The 22,595-nt window shown below is 37.8% G+C and overlaps 1 protein-coding gene across 1 annotated transcript; it reads left to right on the top strand.

The window, feature by feature from the left end:
• Positions 1-22,565, top strand: LOC140166277 (kelch repeat and BTB domain-containing protein 2-like). Its single transcript, XM_072189688.1, has 5 exons — positions 1-80; positions 8,516-9,286; positions 14,848-15,102; positions 16,438-16,651; positions 18,084-22,565. The coding sequence occupies exons 2-5, from the start codon at positions 8,855-8,857 to the stop codon at positions 18,917-18,919; spliced, it is 1,737 nt and encodes a 578-aa protein (XP_072045789.1). The 5' UTR covers positions 1-80; positions 8,516-8,854; the 3' UTR covers positions 18,920-22,565.
• The last annotated feature ends 30 nt before the right edge of the window (positions 22,566-22,595 follow it).

Below are 22,595 nucleotides of genomic sequence, written 5' to 3'. Positions count from 1 at the left end.
ACAACGCATGCGTGTTGCTTGTGAATGAAGAAAGTCACCGACGCGATGCTTTCGAACACGAACAGATGTCAACTTTTTGGGTAAGCTTAATTTTTGTTATTTTTATATGTAAAAATGTACTTAAAAATAGTGTGTTTTCAGAAATCGTTGACTCTAATAAGCTTTAAAATGTTAAAAGTCCTGGAATGTGCGTGTGCTTGATTCTTCTTATTTTTGGTTGATAATGCTGCTCAATTTTTACCGTAATTCGTGGCAATTTTTCATTTTTTTGGCAATTAAATTTCATTCCCCACTTTTTCCCCAATTCCCCAAGTGTATGCAAATCTTCCTGAAGTCCTTTCAGAAGTATCCGATCACGACAGACGATCGCATCAAAAATGTTGCTAAAAATTACACTTCAGCAAAATTGTACACTGTCCATAAATTTGTGTCTAAAATAGGTAAATCTTGCTCAAAAGTAGCTCGTTCATGTAGCGGTTCTGTTGTCCCACTGGCCTACTATAGTAAGAATTCCAATTGAATGAACGCAGCTTTCAACAGCTGTACTCGATACAACCGCGATCGTATTTCGCGTATTTCAAACTACAACGCAAAAGCATGACCTTGGATACAATGGCAGCTAACCAATCACGAGTGCGTTGGCATGGTTGGATTCACTACCGCGTTACTCATGCACAGTCGCACACGCTGGCGTACATCGCGCATTCTTAGTCAGTGGGAGTGGTCTAGTTCGTCTACACATTTTTGATTGGACAATCGCAAGATTTCGGGTTCCGTTTATCAGGCCGTAGACGACCCCACGTCATCATGCGTCTTGATAATGCCTTACACGCTTGTAGAGGTGGCGTATATATTGCGCTGTAATGCGTGAACAAGTGCGGAATACGCGACGCGCTAGCAGTCACGCGCAACAGAATACGTGAAGTTGTAAACAAGTTTCGTTCATTTTATAATGAGGGGTTTTTATGACGGTAACTTAGTTTTTGCTTAAAAAATTGTTTACAGTTATTAAAATAATATTTAACTGACTAAGAATGAGAATAAGCGATAGGAATTTTTATTTTGCCTATCCTCTACCTATGATAGGCGCCAGGCAGGTCCAATATTTTTATCGTAGTGGATACCGGCTGCGCCGGCATCCAGTACTCAAAATATTGGACCTGCCTGTCGCTCTATCACACGGTAGAGGATAGGCAAAATAAAATTCCTATCGCTTATTCTCTAAGTGTCATAAAAAATCATCACGCTATTGCTCTGCGTTCATTCAATTGGAATTCTTACTATAGTAGATTGCCTGATACACTTGTCTTGACTCATCGAAATAACTTTCATCCAAATTTCAACATTTAACACTAACAGAATAAATAATCTCCGGTGCAAGAAATTGCACTGCTGTCACTGAAAATGATAGCAACGCACTCTAGCATCGGATGTGTTCGTGTGCAAATTCGAAGCTAGAGTTCTCAAGTAACCCGAGGGTGATCCTCTGATGTCAGCAGGTAATATGTTCCATTGGGCTACAGTTCTTGGTAAAAAAACATACTTGTAATGTCTTTGTTGGGTTGTGGTCGAACGAAAGAAACCAAAGAAGATGTCTGTCTGGTGCACATTGTCTCGGTCTGGTGCTAGTGAATTTACTGATGTCGATGGAGACAAGCCAAGCTGATGATGTGCTTTATAGAAGAGACAGTTGTGCAAGTTTGTGAGACATTGGATTGTACTCATTTTAGTCATATGTACTGTTTGAGTGTTGTATGGGTGATTCTGACTTTTAGACCACCGGCCCAAGTCAGGATCACTGTTGTATGAGACTCATACTATCCAGCTATACTAAGAGCTTAATTACAAATATCCCGACAAATATATCAAATTAAACTTTCGCATCAAGGTGAAACATCATTGAACAAGATTTATTTTGTTCCAAAATCCATGGTTTTTTTAAAGTACTTGATTAACGTTGTTTTGATGGTAATGTTCGTTTTGATGGTAGCTTACGCTGGCGTATCTTGAGTTTTCAAGTGTGTTTGACAGGTTTTTTTTACTGTGTTATTCAAGATGGTAAATTTCACGAAAAATGTGATGTATTTTTCTGAGAAAATTCCTTGTTTCACAAATTCTTTGCCACTTTAACACTCATCTGATCATCTTTTCATGTGACAGAAGTGATGCTGATTTTTTGAAGGTAGGCCCCCTATGTTTCTTGCTTTTCTGATTATTTTGTTTTTCGAGGCAAAAATTTCCTAGCAGGATAGCTGTTTTTACTTGTTTTCACCTTGTTTTTTACCCCTTAATTTGTTATTTCCCTCATTTATCGAAGCTCTGCCCTTGTTCCAATTAATTAGACCTTGACTTCAAAGTATTTGGCAATTGTGTTTAACCTTGATGACCCATTCCATGTCAACTCCAGGGATGTGCACCGCAGCACCTCTTCAATTTTTTTTCTTTTTCTGTGTGGTGGTAGATATTGATGAGAAAGTAAAATCCGAAAATTTGAGCTTCATACTCCATTTCGTTTTCCCGTGGCATCAATTTGAAATTTAGGGGGTCAGCGTAAAAATGTGTCATAACCACGAAAGACGATGTTTGGAGGTCCATAAATGTATAAAGGGAACCCTTTACAACTTTGAAAAGTATGTATCCTGGAGTACTCATTTGTGTAGAATTCAAATCTGGCATCAGAAAACTTGTACTCCTTTACTTTAAAAGATACTAGCGGGAGACCCGCGCTTCGCGCGGGTCCCCGCTAGTTGATTGAAATGGAGCGGTTAGTAAACGGGAGTGGTTTATGGTAAACGGTGATGGTAATGATTGTGTCTTGGTGTAGATAGATTATTTATCCTATAATAATTTTATTACTTGGACACTTTTAGAATTAAGAATTTCCCCCGTAAGGTCTTCCCTCAATTCGCCCAGACCCCCATGTTGGAAGTTACGACCGCACATCATGTGCATGTCACCGTTATCATGTTTTATATTCAAGGTGCGACATTTGAAATGTAAAATAATACTGGGTTATATAATGTAATAATAAAAATATTTCCTTGCCCCCCCCTCCCTGGGCCACCTCTGAAACAAATTTATATATCCCTAATCCCCCCCCCCCCCCCCCTGCTGTGGGGCCCTCTGAACACTACGATCCTGTCTACAAAACTGTAGGGGCTAAAGGATTGCCCTCATTTTAGGCCTATACTGGGGAATGTAATGTATAAAAAATATTTCTCTGCCCACCCCCCTTTGCCCAGGCCACCTCTGAAACAAATTGTATACCCCTCCCCCCCAGTGAAAAACTGTGATCCTGTCTACATCACTGTTGTGGGGTTAAAATGATTGCCCTCATTTTAAATTATTCAGTACAAGCAACTACTCTGACTCACATCCCTGCTCTAAAACAAAAGCTCTGTTACCAACATTCCTGGTTCTGTAGTTGTTCAATGCATCTAATAATAGTATGGGCCTGTTCCTGCTATAATCAGTGACAATGTTGTAAGGTTGTGCAATAGAACTGACTTATATTTCTTGTATAACGTGACCAATGTCCCTTTTTAAGCAACTCTGATTTGACATTCCATATACTAAAGCAGAACAGGGAATACCCCTATGTTTGACATTATTATAAACCCCACTACATGTACATACATGTATAACTGTCTGATGTGAGAAGTGATATATGTTTAGATTTTGTTACTCTGTCAATGAACTTTTAACGCTCATAAAGTTCCCTGACCTTTGTATTAAACTTAATTAATTAATTACTTACTCCTTAATTCATAAGAAATAAATTATCCTATATTTTAAGTCATATTAAGCTACAAATGGAAAAAAATGTATGGAGTTGAATAATAGCGTGGTTTTATTGCGAGAGGGAGCCAAAATTTGATACACCTTCCTTTTATTTATATAGATAGGGCCCTCAAAATGCAACTTCGTCCATCCAGGACCAACTTTGGGGGTCAGAACTCCAAAAGTAAAAATAATTTTTTATGCTGACCCCCCTTAATTTCAAATTGATGCCACGGGAAAACAAAATGGAGTATGAAGCTCAAATTTTCGGGATTTTACTTTCTCATCAATATCTACCACCACACAAAAAAAAAAAAATTGAAGAGGTGCTGCGGTGCACATCCCTGGAGTTGACATTGAATGGGTCTGATGCAATTTTAGTCCTTGATGCAAAGGTAATAATTTAATCAGCGAGGGTGTGGTTCCAAAAAATTTCTTTTATGAGCTGTTCCTTATATGTCAAGTTTTGACAAAAAAATGTGTATGGTATCCAGTTCAAAAGCCTCATTGATTTACAGGGTACATGGCGTTAGTCCGACACACCGCTAGTCCAACACGCTGCTGGCCCGACACGCCGCTGGTCTGAATCTGAAATATACTGCACCAGTCAACACCGACACGCCACTAGTCCGAATCTAAAATACACATACACTCTGCCAGTCCGACACGCCGCTAGTCCGAAAATGAAAACCACCCGCTAGTCCAAATTTGGAAAACACTCCTTCAGTCCGACACTGCACAAGTCCGAATCTAAAAAATGCTGCGCTAGTACGGAACTGAAAACCATTGCGCTAGTCTGAATTTGAAAAACACTGCACTTAAAACAAACCCCTTCTAGTTCAAGCAATGACCTCAAAACAGATAGCACACAGCTTATAGTATTCTTGTCTGTATTAAGGTTTTACCGTCGTCGTCACCCGATTCGACTTGACTATTAGCGCCTGTTTTCAACGCGTTCAGTAGGCTGCGTCGTGCTTTCGGCGTTGCGTTGCAGACATCGCAGAGAACGATGCGTGTTGTGCGTGTCAATGCTATTTTTGCGCACCGGCGATAACTAGGGCCACAAAATAAAGAAAACAATGTTTGCTGTTTTATTTTAATACAATATGTACAAACCAAATCTTGCAAGCGGGCTTCCACTGATAACGAACCTGTCCTCCCCCAAAGTAGGCCTACGACAGTAGGGTCCAATCACAGTTATAGGCCTACTACCCAATAAACACAGAATCAGCTTTAAAAAAAAAAATTTTAAAAAACTTTTAAAAGTTTATAATCCAACATTTAGGCTAAATGTTTAAAGCATTTGTGTTATAATCATGGTTATTGGGTAAATACCTAAGCCTACTAAGCTACGTGCAAAATGCATGCGATAGACAACACCATCAAAACTATTCAGTTTCAACATGTGTCATAGGCCTACATTTACAAAAATGATATCATAATTGGCCAAACGTTTTTCTACAGCTATAGGCAACCCAGTGTTTAACTTTGCTTTAATTGAACTGCTATTGATGACATGAATCCACCTCGAGATAATTCCGTATTATAGTGTTTGTGACCAAAACTTTTCCTCTCGGCAAACGGCACTAAGTATACTGAGAAGGCCTATGCCTATAATAATTGTAGGCCTATTATAGTCAAACCCTTCCGCCCATGGTGTCAAACGCTTCGCTTTAACATGTTTAATAAGTCCTCTTTTTGGTCATTCGAGTCAGGTGAACATGGTGAAAGCTGAAAATTTCTCACTTTGTGTAACTTGATAACTCTTTGGTTTAAAATATCTTTGCAGAATAGGAGTCTTTCTTACACCCGTTTATGACCAAAATACACCAAATTAGAATTAGGCTAAGAATTTTAAGGCTTCATTAAGTCTTTAAATAGTCGATATTATTATAATTGTTCCTATTCTGGACACTTCTTAGGTAACCTTTTTTTTACAGTGAAAACTTTCCTGCGTAAACAGACAATTCCTTTTTTGTGGCCATATGTGTAAACGAATGCTGATCCGGCATCAGATCGCGCGTGTATACCAGGGTGTAGGTACGCACCAAAATATCCATGTACGCATGGTGTCGCAGAAAAAGTGCATTTTTGACCTATTTCGGTCAATTTACGCTTGAAAACAAGGTCCGTACCCCCAAATTTTTTTTGCGATTTTAAAGAGCTTTTTGTTTTTCATAACATATATAAAATTAAAAATTTTTTGTCTCAACAATTTTTTTATACAACGCAAAAGGTGGTATATTTTGGGCAAATTGCTGATTTTGCCATTGAAGTGTACAGAGATTTTTGGAAATGTACACCTCTTTTAAGGTGGCTGTGTACTCTCAGACATGCATGTAGTAAAAGTGCAATAACTTTGTAATTATTCAGCATAAAACATATAAAAGTATACATTTTATGAAGGCAAGACATCAATAAATCTTAATATAAATACAGATTTTGGGTAAAAACAACAATTTTGAAGAAAATCACAAAAAGTGAGTTTTTGGCAATATTTGTTAGGTACATCATAACAAAAAACACTCTTTCCAAAATATTTTATTTTGTTTTTAGTTCAATCTTGAGGCTCCATTCCAAAAACGTTTTTTTATTTTTTGATATTGGCCTTATTTTTTGAGATATTGACCATATAAGGCATCAAAATGAACTTTTTAAAATTCAAAACGCCTATTTGCACAAAATGATGCCCAAAATCGGAAATAGACCAAAATATAAAAAATGAGAAAACCGTTTCTTGAGTCGATCATGCTTTTACGATGATCATATTTGCTTACCTATAGATGCTGTATTTATTGAGTTATCGTGTACCTAAATCGTCATTTTACCGAGAAAATGAACATTGAAATAATGGCCGTTGAAGTTTAAAGTGGTCACATTTTGCACTTTCATCGAATCTCACAGGAGAATGCGACAGTTTTCGCTTTTGTAACTTATATTACGTGAACATCGGGTAAATCCACAGCCCCTTGAGAAGTTTGAGCGAAATCCATTCATAACTTGATATTTAAATCGGGGAAAGAACTTGAAAAAACCCACATTTTATCAGCTAAAACGGAGCCATTTGACCACTAGGTTTTTGTGAAATCAGTGCTTCCGTGGCGTTTCCATAAGATGCGCCGCGCATGCAGATAAGCGTCGCGTATGCGTCACGATTTGTGCGTTAACAAATTGCGCGACACGCATACGCGATGAGTTGTTCTTGTGGCGTGTACCTTGCTGGTACAACAAAGATTTTCTTTCCTTTTCAATTTCAAAGACGAGTGGAATAGTGAAATAAAATCCTTAAAATATTGCAGTTGGAGTTTACAAATCTGGATTTTCATTCCTTGTATTTATAAAAAACATAACAAGGTACAAACATATCATAAAAACTCAATTTAGAGAAAGAAACAATGGCTAGAGTACACAGCCGCGTTAAAACGACTGTAGCTCAAAAGTGAGGTCCAGCACCCCCTGTTTTTTTCCTGATTTATTATCTACACATATCAAAGTACAAAATATGTCAATTTAAAAAAATTTGGTCGATAGGTTTAGTTACGACAGTAAAACCTTAAGGTAGCTGTGTACTCTCAGACATGCATGTAGTAAAAGTACAATATAACTTTGTAATTATTCGAGCAAGACATATAAAAGTATACATTTTTATAAAGGCAAGACATCAATGAATCTTAATATAAATATAGATTTGGTGTAAAAACAACAGTTATGAAGAAAATCCAAAAAAGTGAGTTTTAGGCAATATTTGTTCGGTACATCATAACAAAAAAACACTCTTTCCAAAATATTTTATTTTGTTTTTATCTCAATCTTGAGGCTTCATTCCAAAAACGTTTTTTCAGTTTTTTGATATTGGCCATATTTTTTTTGATATTGACCATATAAGGCATCAAAATGAACTTTTTAAAATTCACAAACGCCTATTTGTACAAAATGATGCCTAAAATTGGAAATAGACCAAAATATAAAAAAATGGGAAAACTGTTTCTTGAGTCGATCATGCTTCATACGATGATCATATTTGCTTACCTATAGATGCTGTATTTATTGAGTTATCGTGTACCTAAATCGTCATTTTACCGAGAAAATGAACATTGAAATAATGGCCGTTGAAGTTTAAAGTGGTCACATTTTGCACTTTCATCGAATCTCACATGAGAATGCAGCAGTTTTCGTTTTTCTACCTTACATTACATGAACATCGGGTAAATCCACGGCCCCTTGAGAAGTTTGAGCGAAATCCATTCATAACTTGATATTTAAATCGGGGGACTGAACATGAAAAAACCCACATTTTATCAACTAAAACGGAGCCATTTGACCACTAGGTTTTTGTGAAATCAGTGCTTCTGTGGTGTTTCCATAAGATGCGCCGCGCATGCAGATAAGCGTCGGCGTATGCGTAAGCGTATTTGTGGGTTAACAAATTGCGCGACACGAACGCGATGCGCTTGTTTGCTGCGATGTACCCTGGCTGGTACAACAAAGATTTTCTTTCCTTTTCAATTTCAAACACGAGTGGAATAGTGAAATAAAATCCTTAAAATATTGCAGTTGGAGTTTACAAATCTGGATTTTCATTCCTTGTATTTATAAAAAACATAACAAAGTACAAACATATCAAAAAAACTCAATTTCGCGAAAGAAACTATGTCTACGGTACACAGCCGCATTAATTAATGACAGATACCATGAATAATCTGTTAAATGTCTCTGCTTTTCTTCTAATGCATAGATAACAATTTAAGAAGCCAGAAAGCATAAGATGATTCAGCACCATGGATGATGACATTGTGGAAAAACCCTTTGAAAGACTTCTGGAACATCTACAGAATACTCAGAGTGTTTTTCACAGGCTTTACCCAGGTTTGGCATGTGAAAATTTCGACAGATCGAACATACCTTCTCTTCAAGAAGCACTTAGCCGTCTTGAGTACAGCTGCAGTCTACTTCAACACTTGAAACGCGTCTTCAGTCGGATGCAACCCTGAGCGATGTTACTATCAAGGTAGATGGAAAGGTGTTCCATGGTCATCGATGTGTTCTTGCTGCTACCAGTCGCTACTTTCAGGTCATGTTTTCGTCTGGATTTCAGGAGAGCAGAGCAAAGGAAGTTGAACTGAGAGATATGGATGGTGCCATCTTTGAGTTGATTTTCAACTTTATGTATTCTGGAAAGATGGTGCTCTCTGCTGATACAGCGATCCCTGCATTCCATGCAGTGGTGTATCTTGAGCTTCATAATGCAGAAAGGCCTTTCCTAGATTATTTTACTGGTGCTTTGCAAGAGAATAACCTGACTCCTGGAGAAGTCCTTTCCATTTGGGATGCCGCAAAGGAGCACGATATGGATGAGCTTGCATCCAAGTTCTATGACCAGATGTTGAATAAGTTTCAGAAGGTAGTGAAATCAGATCTTTTTGTGGAGAAAGCGTCGATTGATTTGATTTATGACTATCTGAAACGTGACACCATACACTTTGGCCCTGATTGCAGTGAAGAACAGGTAATGATATTTTTAATAATAATTTCTATTTAAATTATCAAAATACAAACAATTACAAGTTACATGCAACAGGTAATTCTTCCCGGGGCACTCAACACAAATGACCATACGGGTATGCTCCCCGGAAAGACCCCCTTTTGGGTTTGGCAGCTCGAAAAGACCCCTATATTTGACCAAAATAAAGCTCGAAAGACCCTTGATTTTGATCATTTCAGCTCTAAAAGACCCAAAAATTGCTCATTCCAGTAGTAATATCGCATGTAGAGACGTTCGCTTCCGGGTCATGGGTCATGAGGTCAACCGGAAGTGGTCAAAGGTCAACCGGAAATACCGCCATTTTGAAAAGGTCAACCGGAAATACTGGCATTTTGAAAGGTCAACCGAAATACCGCCATTTTGAAAATTCAAAAAATATTTTGAAAAAAAAAATTTCAAAAAAATTTGAAAAAAAAAATTCCAAAAAATTCCAAAAAAAAAAAAAAATTAAAAAAAATTTTCAAAAAAAAATTCAAAAAAAATTTTCTACAAAAATTTTTTCAAAAAAAAAAAATTAAAATATTTTCAAAAATAAAATTTCAAAAAATTTCCAATTTTTTTCAAAAAGTGGACTTTGACACGGAAGTGAACTTTGGGCCAAAATGATCCTCAGGGGGTGTTTTTTCTAGAAACACCGAATTTTTTTTAATAAGATTTTTTCCCTAATTTAAAACGTCGATCGACCGCTTTACGGAATGTATCGGCACCAAATTTGGTATACCCGTTAAGGGTCGATTTGCAAACTACCGCTGGGGGTCGAGAGGTCAAAAGGTCGATGCGCTTAAAAAAATTATTTTGTGTAGGGAAATATCGTATTTTTCGTTTTATACCCCGTATCGAAGTAAAACGATCTTTGACCCCTTCATGACCTCTCCTCAAAAGCATCAAACGCGTCAATTTCGGTGAAAAGAGTAAATGAGCAGTGAAATGAGCATTGAAATGAGCAAATGAGCGGGAAATGAGCAAATGAGCGGGGAAATGAGCAAATGAGCGGTGAAATGAGCAAATGAGCGGTGAAATGAGCAGATGAGCATTGAAATGAGCAAATGAGCGGGAAAATGAGCAAATGAGCGGGGAAATGAGCAAATGAGCAGTGAAATGAGCAAATGAGCATTGGAATGAGCAGGGTAATGAGCAAATGAGCATGGAAATGAGCGAGTGAGCGTGTAAATGAGTAAATGAGCGGTGAAATGAGCAAATGTGCATGTCATTGAGTCAATGAGCATGTAAATGAGTAAATGATCAGGGAAATGAGTCAGTGAGCGGTGAAATGAGTGGGGCAATGCTATACATAGAACCGAATAAAACCGGTTAGAACCGGCTAAAACCGGTTCTCCTCTCCCTTTCCATCACTACCAAATATACAACGAAATGCACAAATGCATCAAAATGCATCAATTGCGTAACAAAATGCGTCAAAGCGTAACGAATCGCGTCAAAAATGCGTCATTGCGTCGTGAAATGCGTCAAAGCGTTACTAATTGCGTCGATTACGCAACGAAATGCGTCAAAGCGTAATAGGTTGCGTCAAAATGCGTAAATTGCGTCGTAAATTGCGTCAAAGCGTTACTAATTGCGTCGATTACGCAACGAAATGCGTCAAAGCGTAATAGGTTGCGTCAAAATGCGTAAATTGCGTGCGTAAATTGCGCCAAAGCGTTACTATTAATTGCGTCGACACGTAACGAAATGCGCCAAAGCGTAATAGATTGCGTCCAAATGCGTAAATTGCGTACCAAATTGCATCGATTGCGCGACGAAATGCGTAACGCAAAAGCTTATATAAGCTGGTTAACTTAAAACTCTCGGTCATTGCGATCCGAGCCTTCAAAGAGTCAACATGAATACATTCAAATCTTACCCTTGTTCCCTGTGCGGCAGGACGTTCTCGCGCAAGTACGATCTCGAGAGACACGAGCGCCACGTACACTCCAAGGAAAGTGAGGAAGAAGAAGAGGAGGTGATGGATTCCGACGATAAAGACTCGGAAGTCGAAGAACGCGAAGTGTCGGACGAAGACAACAACGAACTGGAAGACAATGAGGCTTATCGGGAATGGTACGAGGGTGCTAAAGAAGCTACGGAAGACATGAGGAGGGAAAAATACGAAAAGTACATCAAAGACGGTATGAACCCGGAGATGGCTAGGGAAAAGGCCTACCTGAAGACCGTATGGGCCATCAAACGCGACTTTTTCGACCAGTACAGCACGTTCCTACGAAGTCACGCGCGTCTCAAAGACGAAGACGTTTACACAGAGATCACGGACGATCTCGAGGAGAAAATGGAGAAAGGTGTCGATGTAGACAAAGCCGTGAAGAGAACGATGGCCAAACATCGGTCTAAATTTGACGGGTTGTTCCAGTACGACGAAGATGATGATGTTGATGAGTCTGCCACAGATGGAAGCGGCGATGATTAACCCGCAAATAATTACGATAATAAAATAGAGAAACAAAATATAATCGACTCTTTTACTCGTTATTACACCCAATTTAAAACCTCCAACCTCCCTTTTGCGTAACGCATTCCTCTATTAACTTAAAACTCTCGGTCATTGCGATCCGAGCCTTCAAAGAGTCAACATGAATACATTCAAATCTTACCCTTGTTCCCTGTGCGGCAGGACGTTCTCGCGCAAGTACGATCTCGAGAGACACGAGCGCCACGTACACTCCAAGGAAAGTGAGGAAGAAGAAGAGGAGGTGATGGATTCCGACGATAAAGACTCGGAAGTCGAAGAACGCGAAGTGTCGGACGAAGACAACAACGAACTGGAAGACAATGAGGCTTATCGGGAATGGTACGAGGGTGCTAAAGAAGCTACGGAAGACATGAGGAGGGAAAAATACGAAAAGTACATCAAAGACGGTATGAACCCGGAGATGGCTAGGAAAAGGCCTACCTGAAGACCGTATGGGCCATCAAACGCGACTTTTTCGACCAGTACAGCACGTTCCTCACGAAGTCACGCGCCTCAAAGACGAAGACGTTTACACGGAGATCACGGACGATCTCGAGGAGAAAATGGAGAAAGGTGTCGATGTAGACAAAGCCGTGAAGAGAACGATGGCCAAACATCGGTCTAAATTTGACGGGTTGTTCCAGTACGACGAAGATGATGATGTTGATGAGTCTGCCACAGATGGAAGCGGCGATGATTAACCCGCAAATAATTACGATAATAAAATAGAGAAACAAAATATAATCGACTCTTTTACTCGTTATTACACCCAATTTAAAACCTCCAACCTCCCTTTTGCGTAACGCATTCCTCTAATCTCCCTTTTGCGTTACGCATTTCGTCGCGCAATCGATGCAATTTGGTACGCAATTTACGCATTTGGACGCAATCTATTACGCTTTGACGCATTTCGTTACGTAATCGACGCAATTAGTAACGCTTTGACGCAATTTACGACGCAATTTACGCATTTTGACGCAACCTATTACGCTTTGACGCATTTCGTTGCGTAATCGACGCAATTAGTAACGCTTTGACGCAATTTACGACGCAATTTACGCATTTTGACGCAACCTATTACGCTTTGACGCATTTCGTTGCGTAATCGACGCAATTAGTAACGCTTTGACGCATTTCACGACGCAATGACGCATTTTTGACGCGATTCGTTACGCTTTGACGCATTTTGTTACGCAATTGATGCATTTTGATGCATTTGTGCATTTCGTTGTATATTTGGTAGTGATGGAAAGGGAGAGGAGAACCGGTTTTAGCCGGTTCTAACCGGTTTTATTCGGTTCTATGTATAGCATTGCCCCACTCATTTCACCGCTCACTGACTCATTTCCCTGATCATTTACTCATTTACATGCTCATTGACTCAATGACATGCACATTTGCTCATTTCACCGCTCATTTACTCATTTACACGCCACTCGCTCATTTCCATGCTCATTTGCTCATTACCCTGCTAATTCCAATGCTCATTTGCTCATTTCACTGCTCATTTGCTCATTTCCCGCTCATTTGCTCATTTTTCCGCTCATTTGCTCATTTCAATGCTCATCTGCTCATTTCACCGCTCATTTGCTCATTTCACCGCTCATTTGCTCATTTCCCCGCTCATTTGCTCATTTCCCCGCTCATTTGCTCATTTCAATGCTCATTTCACTGCTCATTTACTCTTTTCACCGAAATTGACGCGTTTGATGCTTTTGAGGAGAGGTCATGAAGGGGTCAAAGATCGCTTTTACTTCGATACGGGTATAAAACGAAAAATACGATATTTCCTACACAAAATAATTTTTTAAGCGATCGACCTTTTGACCTCTCGACCGCAAGGGTAGTTTGCAAATCGACCCTTAACGGGTATACCAAATTTGGTGCCGATACATTCCGTAAAACGGTCGATACGACGTTTTAAATTAGGGAAAAAAATCTTATTAAAAAAAATTCGGTGTTTCTAGAAAAAACACCCCCTGAGGATCATTTTGGCCCAAAGTTCACTTCCGGGTCAAAGTCCACTTTTTTGAAAAAAATTGGAAATTTTTTTGAAATTTTATTTTTTGAAAATATTTTCGTAATTTTTTTTTTTTTTGAAAAATTTTTGTAGAAAATTTTTTTTGAATTTTTTTTTTTTTTTTTAATTTTTTTTTTTTTTTCTTGGAATTTTTTTTTTTTTTTCGAAATTTTTTTTTTGATTTTTTTTTTTTTTTGAAATTTTTTTTTTGAATTTTCAAAATGGCGGTATTTCGGTTGACCTTTCAAAATGCCAGTATTTCCGGTTGACCTTTTCAAAATGGCGGTATTTCCGGTTGACCTTTGACCACTTCCGGTTGACCTCATGACCCATGACCCGGAAGCGAACGTCTCTACATGCGATATTACTACTCATTCCTCATATTTCTTGTTTTTTCAGGCGATTTTCAACCAGAAAGCCAAGAAAGACCCTTGATTTTGACTTTTCGCCGTCAGCTCCCAAAGACCCACCACCTCAAATTTCCGGGGGAGCATACCCACCAAAATTTTTGATGTGCCCCCCCGGGTAATTCTTATTACAACTGTGTTATATATCAGGAAATTATGACACAATGACAAAAAAATGCATGAATTTTGAGATGATTGATCATCAAGAGCATTCATAATATATCTTTTGAAGAATTGAGAGACCTAGAACACCAAAAAGTACTTTCCCTTTAACTGTACTTACAGACCTATTGATATGCAAACATTGGTAATTACATGTCATATCCATTGGCATACACAAAGAGCAGGGGGAAAGGGGAAGGGAGAACCTACATGTATGGAACATCCCCCCGTACTGACTAAAATTGTTGGGGTGAGAGGGAGCAAAACAATTTGTCTCAAACTATTTTGTCGATGCACAAAATTTTATTACGATGTGTGAGATTTTACTACCTTGGCGTAAGAGCGTGCATGAGAAAGTGCATGCCCAATGGGACTCACACTGAATGTGTGAGACAGATTAGATTGAAGAGGTACGTGTTTCTTTGTTTGTTTTTTGAAAATCAAAATTTTGAATTTTTCCCCCTGTTATCAGCTTTTGAGGCACGTTATCCAGTGGCTGAAACATGACTGGGAGAACCGTAAGATTGATGCCTTCGACCTCCTGCAAAAGTTTCGTCTTGGATTGTTACCAAAAGACAAAGTGCAGGAGTTGCTGGATGACCAGATCCTGGAGATTCCAGAATGCAAGGAGATGATGGATGACCTTGTAAAGAACTGGACAGAATTGGAAGGTGTTAAAGATCCTCTGAAGTTGCCAGAGTCTTTTTTGCCAAGAGGGATGCGCAGGGTAAGCATTAAATTCAAAATAAGTTTAAATTTTAATAACTTGCCATTCACGTTTACTTTCAGAGCATTTATAAACAATTAAAAAAAGATACAATTTGGCTAGGATCGTAAACAAAACTTCATCATTATAGGTAGGCAAGAAAGTTATAATATTTATATCTGATGTGTATCTCTATATTTTATTTAGGTTTATTTTGTGCTCCATTGGGCTCTTCCTGTTAAAGTCCATGCACCCCAAATGCAAGACATGATAATCTCTCTCACACAGGGAGTGTGAATTTCAAATGGGTTATCTGGATAGGCGACTCTATTTTACACCTGCTGTGTGGATAATTAATTAAGGTATTGGTAATGTATTCCATTCCATGGGGGGGGGGGGGTGGAAATTGGAATAGCCCATTTTGTTTGTTCAGAAAGCATTATGAGGTCTCCTCACCTGGCACAATATTTATGTAAGGCCAAGTAAAAAACAATTGTTAGTTTCTTGACCTGGCTTTTTTCAAAAAGGAGGATGAGGGCACATTTTTTGCCTTTTCCAAAACATCTAGTGTCTTTTCGGCAAGACTTTCATATGGCTACTATAGCGGTATACAGATACGATCTAGCACTAGGGAAGCTGTAGGTACCGAGTATTGCATAAATAAAGAGCTCACAAGCAGCTTGTCCAGAACTTGAACTCTTTTGTTTCAAGCATTATTTTGTGGAAATAATGATTTTTTTTTTAAATAATAAAAATTTCATGTGGTAGGTTTCGAAGCCTGCGGGTGGTGGACGCAAATCTAAAACTTTCATTCCTGTGGCCTTATGCATTGCTTCATTACATTAGTCCAAGATTTTTTCTTGGACATTTTCTTCCATGCTGACCTTCCATATCTCCTTGGAAAATGTGCTTGTCTATATCCTCCATGTTTTCTGACAATATGGCAAAAGTATTTTAGCTTCATTACCATTATGTCATTTTTTATGGTAAACCCTCTGAGCACTACCTGCCGATCTAACATTGCCTCTGATAGGTCAATTACATGATATCTTCACTTTAATCACCAATGAGAATGGAGCTTTGCAAATAATTCACCCCAACTTCAACGTTTTTACGTGGTCAAATTATTCTAACAATGTTGATGATTGGGCCAATTGATAATGAAAACTTCTTTTTGGCCAATCGGCAGGTAGTTCTCATGGGGTTAAACATGTGTCTTTCCTGTCTCTATCCTGTCTAGGTTCTAGATATTTGTTTTTCTGTCTTTCCATGTCATCGCTTTTATTGTCATTCTTGGTCATGTTCTGCATGTCAAATGTTAAAAATGCAATGTAACACCTTTTATTATTCTATCAGACACTGATTGGATTTGGAGGAAAGCGAGAAATTCAATGCGAAGTGCATGAATCGGAATCAGAAAAGATGGAGTTATTCGGTCATTACTTCGACAAGGAAAACGAAGAGTGGAATGTCCTTAGCTACCCAAAGTTGCCAGGTGATGACAATATGCTGGCATACTCATCTGTGGTGGTAGTCAACAGAGATATTTATTTGGCTGGTGGTCTTCATAGTAAGTAATAGTGTTGCTTACCTTGTATGATTGTCATAACCAGGGTTCGAATTCGGCTGTATCGCACAGCAGTTTGCTCCACATTTTGAAGTAACTGCTACCCAATTTTGCATTTGTATAGCACTTTTTATAGTGCTTTAGGGAACAAACCAAAAGATCGATGACGTCCTATAAACGAAACTAGTTTCGTTTAGGGGGGGAAAAAAAAAATACTCGATTACGTTTGTACAAAAACATCGGTCTGGTATGTGTTATTATTATTATTATGTCAAAATTTTCAACATTTCATTATTACGTTTCTGGCAGGGAGGGAGGGGGTCGGCTGAGAAACGAAACTAGTTACGTTTATAGGACGTCATCGATCTTTTGATTTGTTCCCTTAGTACATAGAAGTATTCTGATTATGATGAATTAGTAAACAACTGCTATGCAAAATTTTAAATGAATTTGAACCCTGGTCATAACTATAATTGCCTGATGCTGCATGGTTTAAGACCAGCACCCACTCTGGAGTGGGTAGTACTGGGTACACATGCAGAGGGTAACTATTGAGGTATATATGCGCAGTTCATATTTCAGGCATGAGATTTGTTAGGCTTTTGCCTGAATTTTGGCAGTTTTGTTGTCCAAATTTTTGCATTTTAAGGCTGAATTCACTCCCTTTTTAGACAGATTTCAAAAAAGCCATTCTCATGACTGGTATTATTTAGCCTCTTTTGATAAAAGCAATGATGGCCGTGTAAAAATGGTGTACCAAATGGCATCAATAAGGCCATCATAGTTGAAAATTTCATCCCCCTCCAATAGGGCAATGTGTATGTGACCAGCTCCAACAAAACCAGGAACAAGTCATATTTTTGACTTTTCAGGATTTGAATAAAAATGTAAGCACTAGACAAAAAGCTTTAAAATGATATCAAAATTATATACAAATAGCATCAATACTTTTCAAGATATGAATAATTTTGTAAATGATGATACCTTGATATTTTTGCTATATTGCTATTATGAGTAATGGACCCGAATTAGTTTCCTGCCTTATGCAGGATTGAATAGGGATTATTATAGTATAGTTCAACCGTTATTTATTGATTAAACCCCTTTTTAATAAGTACTGTCAAGGATTTGAAAATGCACTAGTCCAACAATCAAATACCATGAAATTAATTATATTTGATGAAAATATTAATAAGATATAAAAGAAGGACCCATCGATACCAAAATGGCTTAGAAAAAGGGGTCATTGATATACCAAATGGCCAAAAATGCTACCCATGTTTGCGGCATGTCCCCGTAGGGTAGCTTATTAAATAGTAATTTATCTTCCTGGTCTTAGTTGTGAGTGCTTTGTGATACTGACATGTCTATCCTTTGTTGTCCAAAAATAGAGCAACATGACTTTGATACAAATATGTCTATTTCTCACTTCCAGATAATGAGGATGAGTCTGATAATGTATATGAGAGCCAACGCTGCTTCAAACTGAATGGCAAGAACTACAAGTGGACAGAGCTACCACCGATGAAATTTGGTCGCATTCATTTTGCCTTGGTACATCATGATGGTTTTCTCTATGCTATAGGAGGAAAGGGGGACCATCGTCAGTTTAGTGAAGCGGAGCGGGAACTAGACGGGATCGTGTATTTGGATTGTGCAGAGCGTTTCAATATATCGAAGAACAAGTGGGATCGTATCTATCCACTCCCTGACGATATGATGTATACCAGTGCTGTGGTTGTGGATGATAAGATCTTGGTGTATGGGATGACAGATTTTCTGCAGGAGGAAGGACGGAATGAGTTCAAGCTTGTTGGTTTTGATCCGAGGAACCAGAGGTGGACTGAGCTTGCACGGGAAACATTCCCTTCCGTAGATGTAGATATACCGTACATCCTCGTAGTCCATGATGGTGTCTGTTACCGTGTTAGGTACAAAGCAACATCTGCAGGGGCAACTTGGACACTTGCAGGGGAGACATTCACACCTCAAGTTAATCGCGTTGAAATCAAAACCAGAAGAACTAGAAGAGCTGGACTGATGGCTTGCATCGGACGCAAGATAGGTGGTCAGGATGCACTCGCTTATAATAAAGCTGGTGCATTCCACATTGACGGACACATCTACATTAATGTCTGTGGGTATGCTCATAAGACAGGTGCAGTTTTTGGGGATTCTACTGAGTGGGATCTAAATGGATGGAGTCAATGCCAGAGTATGAACCTAAAATGTGTGGTGGAATATGCATTTGATACTAAGAAGATGTGGTAAGGCACCAGAACCAAATTAGTTTGATCTTTGGATCAACCATTGATTCTGTTTCAATGCTAGTTATTTTAAAATGAACTAAAAACCGATTAATCAGAATTAATGCTCAATTTATATTTGTCAATATCAATACAGGTAAATATTCATATCTTATCACAATAAACAGTTAGTCAATTGATTTCATAAGGATTTATCAAGCATTGATGGTCGATCGAAAGATCAAACTAATTTGTTTCTATATTGCCTAACAGTTGATATGCAAGAAGAAGTAAGAACAATTGGAAGTAATAAAACAATGTTAGACGTGATTAATGTTACATTTTTTAAGAATTTTCTAAGTTAACCTTAGAACAATGCGGCCCTGATATGGTTGAAACTGCGAAACTCAAAATGTGGCCCACTCCAACAAAACCCGGAACAAGTCACCAAAATTTTGAAATTCTTAATTTCAAGCTTCTTGTCTGCTTCCATATTCAAACATTGAAATGTCAAAAATGCGACTTGTTCCTGGTTTTGTCAGAGTGTATATCCAAATACAGCAGTCAGTGCATGCATGAATTGGATCGTATAACACATTCATTGTAAAGCATACTTATGTTAAAACGATACATGGTCATTATACTTCTTCAATAACCTGCCTTTGGGTTCGCATATATTTAAAGTTATTATCTGTGATTAGAATAAACACATTGCATATCAGAGCTTGAATTTCAGGGAGGACACAAAGGCCATTGCCTGTCCTTAATCAATTTTGGCCTTTGTGGCCCAGATCTTTTGTCAAGGCATTCTTCATCAGTTTGTTGTCCTCGGTGCTCTCTTTTGTCTTTACCCAGTGGCCTTGAAAATGGGTGTCCCCAAAAAATAAAATTTGAGGCCTGTTGCATATATTCATGAGGGTTTGAATGTGCTTATAATGATTATGTGTCTTTTAATATTGTCTTCAATGCTTTTTAGAAGTTATCAGATATATGTATGTATATATTTGCAATTATTTATCTGTTTGAAATTGTTTTAACTTGTTAACAAGGCTGTTGCGGGGGCTGTTGTTGACAATATTGTTGACAGAGCAATTATCCTAATTGCTGACAAACATGGACCAATTGATGACAAAAAACTAGTCATTAAAATATTATAGAAAAGCTTTACATCGCCATTATTTACCATGAAGTAACTGCATAAGTCTTCTATTTTCGTTCCTAAGTGGTGCAGATTATCTTTCCATTACAATCCCAATATTCTGATGCTGCATATATGGTAATATTTTGATGAAATAAACAACGCATAAAGTGGTTTCTGGACTTAAAATTTTGACTTTATTGATGTATTGCTTGGTCGACTTGACAACTTGAAGATGTTGAATCTGAGATTTGACGATAATCTACAATGAAATTTCTACTCGACAACAGCCCTACTAAAAATAACATTCTACATGTACATCCATGTGAAATATTTTGATACCAAATGCAAATGATTATTTGTTTTTCATTTATTGATTTTTTTAAAACAATTTGCAGTATTGATGAAAGTTGAAAGTTTTTAATTTTTGTTATAATATATTGTTCAGTAAATTAAAATATTTGACAATTCCTGCCAAATGAACTTAAGAGAACCAATTTATTATAGGCCTATGGGTTTTGGTTTTAATAGATTTGATCAACATTTATGATACATCATAATATGATCTACAAAAGAAAATTGTATGGTGCCTAAGTATGTGCGTGAATATGTACTGATAAATGTCATAAAAATGTCATGTTTGCGGCATGTCCCCGTATGATCATTTATACTGAGTACCACCACCGGGGTTCATGTACTAAAGTATACCAGAATCAAAGCAGGAAAAATTCTTATTACGAGTATCTTGATATAGCTTCATACTGCCAATTAAAAAAAATCATCATTGAAACAAAAGCCAGTAAGAAAAATATTCCCAGAAAACAGAATAGGTTTCATAGGAATAATTTGGTAAGGCAGACCAGGAGCCGTGAATATCATCCTTGAGCAGAAATTCTTGGGAAATGATACCTTTTTCACATAATTTCACAGTACGTCTGCACGGATTGTGTTTTAAAAATTAAGGAGCAAATTCATGCTATTTTGGAAAAAAAGAAGAGTACACTTTTAGCAACCCAGGTCAGCATTTAGGGTATGAATTTGAAGGACCAGCTTGAAATTGGTGTTTTAGTGTAGCAAACAATATTACGAGTCATTTAATACTTCTCTTTTCTGTATCATCTTTTTAATCATAATAGGTGTACTAATTTTTTGTGCTGGTATAATCAAATTCAAAAGGCACAAGAAACTTTGACATAAAATATTGTTGTATTTTTGCTCTGTGGTATGTTTAAAAATAGTTTCTAACATTTTTTGTTCAAAAAGTATAGGATTGTGTAACCAGCATAGGGCTGTATTTTTGTCAATCATCCCTAAAAGTTTAAACGTGCGTGGTCTGATTTTTTCATGTTATATTTAAGAAATAAAGGGTAATGCTTTATCCTTTACACGCAAATAATGTGTCCGAGGCAGTAAAAACGTAAATAATGGGTGAGGCGCAGCCGAACCCTTTATTTAAACGTTTTTACTGCCGAGGACACATTATTTGCATGTAAAGGATAATGCTGCACCCTTTATTTCTATTCTATTACCAGAAAATAGTGCGATTTAACGAGAAAATATCATTTTTTTTGGCACAAATAGTTTAAGTTGTTTACTTCAAGGTGGAGCGCGTACGCGTAAGTGACAGCGCGTATCGCGGAAATATTGCAAGCGTAACCAAGCGTAATGCTGTGCGTAGAATATGTTACGGCGCTTGACCCATTATTGCAGAATAATGGGCCCTCACGTGACTCGTTTCAACAAATCACAGTGCGCGATTTTGAATAATGGGTCGTGGAGGTAATAGAATTGCTATTTTAGTCTTACCATGAACACTAACAGTGCCATTAATACTATAGAACAACAACTTATGAACCATGACGAGTCATTATGCTATCTTCAGTAGACCTCATATGATGCTGACCAATGCTATCTTCAGTAGACAGCACTCTGCAAAACAAACTACTTTATGTGACACTGTTAGAAAAGTGCTATTAATAGAACAACTTCTGTGACCATGATGCTATCATCAGTAGACATTATGATGTACCTTTATATACTATCTTCAGTAGACAGCATGTGATACCGTGTACCAACGCTATCTTCATCAGTAGACAGCGCTTGGCAAAATGAACTACTCTGTGTGACACTGTTGGGAATGTGCCATTAATAGAACAGCTTATGTGACCACGATGAGTCATTAGTCTTCATTAGACACAATATGATGCTTTTAAATTCTATCTATATATAAATGTGGTTTAGTTTTACAATTGGGATTTTTTTCCAAGTGCAGTGTTCGGATACTTATTTTGTTACTTTCAAAATAAAATATTAAAATGTAAATGACAATAAATAGTTTTGATAGTTTCATTTGCAATCTCCTGATAAATTCATTGTTATATGTACCAAAAGTTCAATGACGTCCTGTAAATGAAAATCCCTTTGTCATGAAGCTGCTCACAGACCTCCTCCCTGCATTTATAGATCATCATCAATCTATGATTTGTTTCCTTATGTTGTACTTATTGACTATTGGTTAACCAGGTAGTTTGTCAACACATCGTATCAGGGGGTTCTATGGTGG

Source organism: Amphiura filiformis, chromosome 12, assembly GCF_039555335.1.
Source record: "Amphiura filiformis chromosome 12, Afil_fr2py, whole genome shotgun sequence".
NCBI lineage: Eukaryota > Metazoa > Echinodermata > Ophiuroidea > Amphilepidida > Amphiuridae > Amphiura > Amphiura filiformis.
The sequence above is the reverse complement of the archived record's forward strand: the minus strand, read 5'-3'. Positions and strand labels throughout refer to the sequence as shown.